This window comes from Trachurus trachurus (genome assembly GCF_905171665.1).
Source record: "Trachurus trachurus genome assembly, chromosome: 17".
In the NCBI taxonomy this organism is placed as follows: Eukaryota; Metazoa; Chordata; class Actinopteri; order Carangiformes; family Carangidae; genus Trachurus; species Trachurus trachurus.
In genome coordinates this window covers 25,578,762-25,585,547 of record NC_139900.1, presented here as the reverse complement: position 1 = coordinate 25,585,547, position 6,786 = coordinate 25,578,762, and the positions used below count along the sequence as shown (strand labels likewise).

General features: G+C 45.2%; 1 protein-coding gene across 1 annotated transcript; it reads left to right on the top strand.

The window, feature by feature from the left end:
• Nucleotides 1-2,776: 2,776 nt before the first annotated feature.
• On the top strand, nt 2,777-5,012 carry LOC311000033 (uncharacterized protein; the record flags this gene model as incomplete). The annotated part of the gene is made up of 2 exons (XM_083990669.1): nt 2,777-2,963; nt 4,302-5,012. The coding sequence occupies 2 exons, from the start codon at nt 2,777-2,779 to the stop codon at nt 4,970-4,972; spliced, it is 858 nt and encodes a 285-aa protein (XP_083846795.1). The 3' UTR covers nt 4,973-5,012.
• Between the last annotated feature and the right edge of the window lie 1,774 nt (nt 5,013-6,786).

Here is a 6,786-nt window from a genome sequence, read left to right as displayed (position 1 = left end):
AAATAACCTGTTGTTTTAACCGCATGCTGTAGCCTGGATGAAGCTGCTCTGTTGTCATCAGACGAGGTATAATTGTTTTACTCTATTCATTTGTCACTTGCATAAATACAAATAAAAGGAAAATAAGTCAACCCAACATTTTACATTCTACACCCTAGATTCAGTTCTGTAGAGTTGAGCAGTTCTTGGCTGCAGTTCACAAGGAGCCACCCACCTGTAGACACCAGGAACAGTTCAGTAGGCTATAGTGGTGTGTGGATTCCTGATAGAGACCATGTCGCCCTCTGGTGGCTGAAAAACAAACCCATCAACCTCTGATGAAGGGGATCTGTCAAGAAACTCTATCTATCTATCTATCTATCTATCTATCTATCTATCTATCTATCTATCTATCTATCTATCTATCTATCTATCTATCTATCTATCTATCTATCTATCTATCTATGAGAATATCTATGAATATCTATTAACCAGAGAATAAACATTTCTGGAGCTCCTGATCATTGTGTCTTCCATTTTTTTCTGTAGTGACTGATGAATGATCAGAGGTGTTTGGCCTGTTTGATGATCTGTAAACAGAGTTTGATCACAATAACACTTTTTTGAGGTTTGTGTTTGGAGTTGCGAGCAGATGAAGGGAGAGAGAGGAATGAGACAGAGAGATTGAGGGCAAACAAACATGCATAGGGATTAAGACATGATGAGCAGGACAGGCTGTGTAACATGTAAAAGACAAAAAGACATACCGTAACATTAAAATAACAATAGCCTACATCTATTTTTGAAAGCAGTGCAGTCCTATCAGTGTATTGGACTAATAAAAGATGGCGGTACATTTGTAGCACTGGTAGCTATTTGGTACAGGTTATATACGTAGCCTATTATCAGTGGTTTTCAACTTTTAACCATTCACAGCCCACGTGACAGTGACACATTCACACAGAGGACAAACAGTGAGTAAGATCAACTCTTGTAGACTATATGAATGCTCATAGCCTGTTCTGGGGCAGATAGGACTCCTAATAACTTTTGTTATAATTGATGATTGGCAGGGCCGTTGTATAGGGGAGAAAGGTGATGATAATTCTAGGGGCCCAGCGCCCAGTGGGGCCCATAAAAAACCCCAGTAGTCTAATCTTTGAATGACTGATTTATTCTGCATAAGATCCTGACTAATACTCATAGTCAGTGCTTAATTTGTAAATCATAAGGTGCCGGAACGCAAAGTACACATGACAGCTCGGGGTTGACGAGACGGGCAGAGGTCCCGGAACGTATGCGGCGCACGTCGGGGGGGGGGGGGGGGGGGGGGGGGACGACATGCCATGCTGTGGGACACAAGCCTAAATTTCAAATAATAGGCTATCCATGTTATGACGTTTAGCCTACTTGAAATTATTTTACGCACAGGCAAATGCCCACATCACCACAGGCGGTGCTTTACAGTCAGGAATTTTCTCAACAGGTTTAACTTGTAAAAAAAAAAAAAAAAAAAAAAAAAAAAGAGCTTATAAAAAATCACACAAATCTTCCTATTATTCAAAGACTGGCACGGCGGCCTATTACAGTAATATACAGTAGGCAAAACCTATGCTCAGCTCAGTTGTGCAGCAAAACCTGAATTTTCCATAAGAAGCCAGCGGTAATAAGTCTGCTTCACCTTGAACTGAGCTGCTGTCCAAACAGTTGTGCATCTCATCCCTGACCTGTCGCTGGACGTCCCACACTACTCTCCACACTGCGCCCTCCTCTTCTTCTGAATCTCCCTGCTGTCAGCGGGCTGATGCCAGGGTCCCCGCCTGTTGCTCCGGCCAGTGTTGCCCACAGTTTAAAATAAATTACGTCCGCCACGAATACATTTTTCGGCAATATCATTCCAATCATTCATCTCCGCATAACGCTCTTTCGCCGTTATTGGCACGCACGCACGCACGCACGCGCGCGCACACACACACACACACACACACACACACACACACACACACACACACACACACACACACACACACACACACACACACACACACACACACGCAAGTACACGCACACACACAGAAACAGACAGAGAGGGGGGAGAGAGGAAAGGAAGAGTGCAGCAGTGCGCGCGCGGTAAAAGCGAAACTATATACGGCCCGGTCAGTGCGTCAACTTCATCTCCGACTCTTTCAAATGACTTTAAATCTTAATAAACAACATGGATTTATGGGGATTTGTTCTGTAAATTAATATATACATATTATATTTTTTTAAAACAGTTTTAAAACATTTTTTTTTATGAGAGGTACCGGATCTGCCCAAATAAGTACCGGAACACAGGGAGGCCAAAATTAAGAGGTGCCGGATCTTGTTCCGGCAGGATCCGGCTCAAATTAACCCCTGCTCATAGTAATGCTGCATTAGCATCAAAACAAAGTAGACTAAATAAAAAATGATAATACATACGTAGCCTAAGAAGAAAAACTGGAAAAGTTAGGGCGTAGGGGCCCACTTTAGTATTCTTTAAGGGGGCCCAGAACTCCTAGCAACGGCCCTGATGATTGGTGCCAGATTCAAAAAGATTTAGTCCGGGCATCATGGGCATACAGTAATTCTGAATCTGAAGATTAGGCCTATACTGTAATTAACGACTCCGACCTGTAGGTGGCAGCAATGTGCACCAAGGCCGCAAATCTGGGAAGCCAGTTTATTTTTTCCGGAAACCCAAAAGAAGAAGAGCCTGCACAGCTGATAGTAGCATCACACCAATAGACTGTAGCTATCTGCCCATCTGCGGACCATGCTGCAGCTCCAGAGCCTGAAGGTGTTCATCAGCCAGCGGCTGACCGAGGCGGTGGAGGAGGTGATCGGCCGCCTGGAGAGAGCGATCAGCGAGTATGAGGAGGAGATGGAGCTCCGTCACCACCGGCTGCTGCAGCCCGCTGCACAGCCAGCTGCACAGCCCGAGGACGAGCGGCGGAGAGCGGGTCGGTCTCACTCTGCTTCCCGGTGTTTTCTATCAGCCTGTTAGCTCCAGCTCGCTCTCTACATTACTTATCAATGGATGACAATCTGAGACTAAAGTAAAAAGTGTGATGCTCAAACACGAACCACCTGGATTAGTTTGAACCATAGACTGTAAAAATTTTTGAACCAGGTTTGAACCATAGACTGTAAAAGGTTTGAACCCGCTTATAAACGTCACTGTGACGTCAGAGCTGAGTGTCCGTGCCTAGGACATTGTTACTAGTGAAGCATGATATTCAGATGGACCGCTGCAGCTCATTCATAATGTTCATGCAGTGTATTGAGCCTTCATGGCCACTAGGCCATATATTCACCCTCAGTTCACATGTTCTGAGTGACAGCAGACAGAGTGGGGACTGGTGTAGTTTTCACCTTCAAACCAAACTTCAAAATAAAAGTTGACTATTGTTTTATATAGCCTATAGGGCCCATTCTAAAGCGTGTTCCCTACGTTTTTGCACATTACAGCACTACTACCATTAACAACATTGTAAAAGACCAACACCACACATTTAGGCGCAGCTTCTATCTCACCTCTGTAGGCTACATCTGATAGGCTACTGCATACTGCCACTATGGCGGGTGGTGGCAGTGGTGGTTCATTTGGGTTAAATAACTAAAGTCAATATAAACTTGTTGGCCGCAGCTTGACTTTACTGAGAATGTCAGAAGAGATAATAACGCAGGCATGAGCAATAACATTGAACATACTGTGATATATTAATAAGAGTAGGCTATAATATATTAGGGGAGGTAGCCTAATGGTGCGTTTTATTTAGGCCTACATTAGAAGTCAGAACTCGGAGCTTGGAACAACGCTGAGCGCTTTCCAGTTGAAAAACCAACACAGAAGTGGGAAGAATTGACAAATAATAAAATTAAAAAGAAATACAAAGTTTATATAGCTAGCCTACTTGTAGACGATAGATGTTAGAAATTCCGACCCCCGAGTAGACCTGAAAAACGCACCATCAAAGGGCTGCATTCAGCTCTGAGAGGAGCTTCTATACATCCTGTAACCAGAGTCTATGGCAAAGATTTCTGCACCGCAAGGTGGAAACACGTAACTAATCGGTAACTTTACATCATACAGCATGTTTAATCTACATTTTTATTGCACCTGATACATTTAATTTACTTTCTTTCACTCACTTTATTTTATTTTTTTAAAGATAAGATAGTGGGGAGTGGTGGGGGGAGCCCTCTATTGACCGGCCCCCACTGGACTGGCCTGCTATCAGAACTGCTGGTGATGTAATATTAATAAAGGTTTGACTCGTGGTGTGTGTGTGTTTCAGTGTTTTCTGCAGAGGTCCAGCAGCTGGTGATTAAACAGGAGGTCCTGTGTGAGCAGGAGGAGGTCGCTCCCAGTCTGCACCCGCACGTTAAAGAGGAAGAGCAGGACCGCTGGGCCAGCCAGGAGGTCAGGGTTCAGGAGGAGCCACCACTTCAGTCGCCACAGCTTCGAGACGGAGCGGAGACCGCAGCCTGCAGCTCAGCCGATGGAGACGACTGTAGGGGACCAGGACCGATCAGGATCCTAGTGTCTGGATCATGTAGATCTCTATCTGGATCTGATGAGAAGACCTGGCACTCCTCTGAAGTAGAGACCGGAGACAGCTGTGACCGCTGGAAGAGGACCGGCAAACCTCAGGCCGCGGAAATAAAAGTTCTTGTCGGCGATCCGGGACACAAAAGCAACGTCAAATCCTTCAGCTGCGCTAAATGCGGGAGAAGGTTCGGACAGAAGTATCACCTGCAGACGCACCTGAGGTGTCACACCGGAGAGAAGCCCTACGGCTGCTCTCTGTGCGGCAAGAGATTCGCTCAGAAGGGGAATCTGACTCAGCACATGTTTGTCCACACGCGGGAGAAACCCTGTTACTGTCCCGTGTGTGGCGAGAGGTTCTCACAGAAAGGAAACCTGACTCAGCACATGACGGTGCACACGCGAGAGAAACCATGCTGACAGAGAAGACAGACCTGCGTTCACTACAACAGACTGAGGAACACTGGAAGAGTTATTCTACATAGAAGTTTTGTTCTTAAAGGGATAGTTCAACATTTTGGCAAATTCACCTATTGCCATAATCCCTATAGTCATAGCAGTAGGTTCATTACCTTTAATTATCGGTGCATTTTGTTCTGAGATCAGCGGGGCAGAGACTGCTCAGCAAACACAATGGAGGCGAACGGTACAGGTCTCCTGTCCCTCATCAAACACATCAAATACACAATCCAACAACTCCAAAACACTCTGGTGGACAAGTTGTGACCTGCACACACGCTATGAAATAATCACGAGACAGAGTTGTTTTCGAGGCAAATGCATAGCCGGAACTACATTCTGGACATGGCTGCTGGGCGGAGTGATTTCAAAAAGCGCAAGTAGTTTTGTGTGTGTCGTAATTATATTACATAATTATACATCGATTATTTCATAGCGTGGTGAATGTGCAGGTCACAACTTCTCCACAACAGTGTTTTGTAGTTGTTGGATTGTGTACTTGATGAGTTTGATGAGGGAAAGGCAGAAAATACCGTTCACTTCACTGAACAGCTCACGCACTGGCGTAGCCACGGGTGTGCCGGTGCCACCCACAGAGGCAGCGGGCACACCCAAAAAAAATTGCCGTCAGACGATGTGTTGCGACACCTGCACCTGGCAACGTACTGACCTGACTGTGACCCCTCGCCCAGCAAGCACCGCGGGAGCGCTAACTGCTGCTACAGCGATGAAACAGAGTTCCCTGATAAATTATTTCAAAAAACCGCGACTTGACGTCCAGCAGGACACAAGTTCGACAACTGAGGAGGATGTTTCTCCCTCTCCATCTACAAGCAGGCCCAGGACGCCTCCGACACAGGCTAGTGAGGCCACACACACCATGGGGAATGATGCAGCCAGGGCCGGCCCTAGGATTTTGGTGGCCCTAAACAAGATTTTTGTTTGTGGCCCACTCTAAGCGCAAACACCAAATCACTGGTTAAAACTGAATACAGACGTGTTTATGCCCTCTGAGGTTTGAGGCCATTTTCTCGACTTTTACATATTTTCTTAAATTGATCTTTTTAAGATACTTTGCAGATGTAACAATACTCAAGTGTTTTATGTCTAAATATTAGAACCTCCGCTGTAAGCACACTGAGGCCAATTTGCCCTAGAACACTATAAGAAATAATTTAGGCCAAATGCTGGAAATTTGAGGTCTGCTTTTTGAAAAATTTCAAATCCCTTGTGAAAACATTCCTTCAGTCATGAGAACGAACTGTTTTGGTGCTTGAAATAGGATATGAATACAGTAATATATAAGTGTAGAAAACAAGTCTAAAATGAAATTTTGTAAGATTGTTTTTTGAGCACAAATGTTGTCATTCTGCCATTCTATTTTCACCAAATGTCTCAAATGTGAGATAAAAGAAGCTGAATATTGACTTCAAATTACATATACTAAAGCTCATAGCGTGCACGTGCAGACCTCAGGTTGTTTAAATGACTTGAATGAACCCCGGTAGCTTTCTGATCATGTGGCCCCCCACCTAACGGCTGTGGCCCTAAACAACCGCATAGAGTGTTTATGCCAGGGGCCGGACCTGGATGCAGCTAACGTTACAGTGCCAGACGACCCCAATACAGCTACCTAAGGGATCACCGATCTTTCCACAGTGGACGAGCCTGCATGCCAGCCTAAACTGCAAGCTTTCCCAGCCACGGAAGCTGTCAGTGGAAAGAGGAGGACTTTTTCTGCTAAAAGGTATGCCCGATACAGTTGGTTGGAGTAC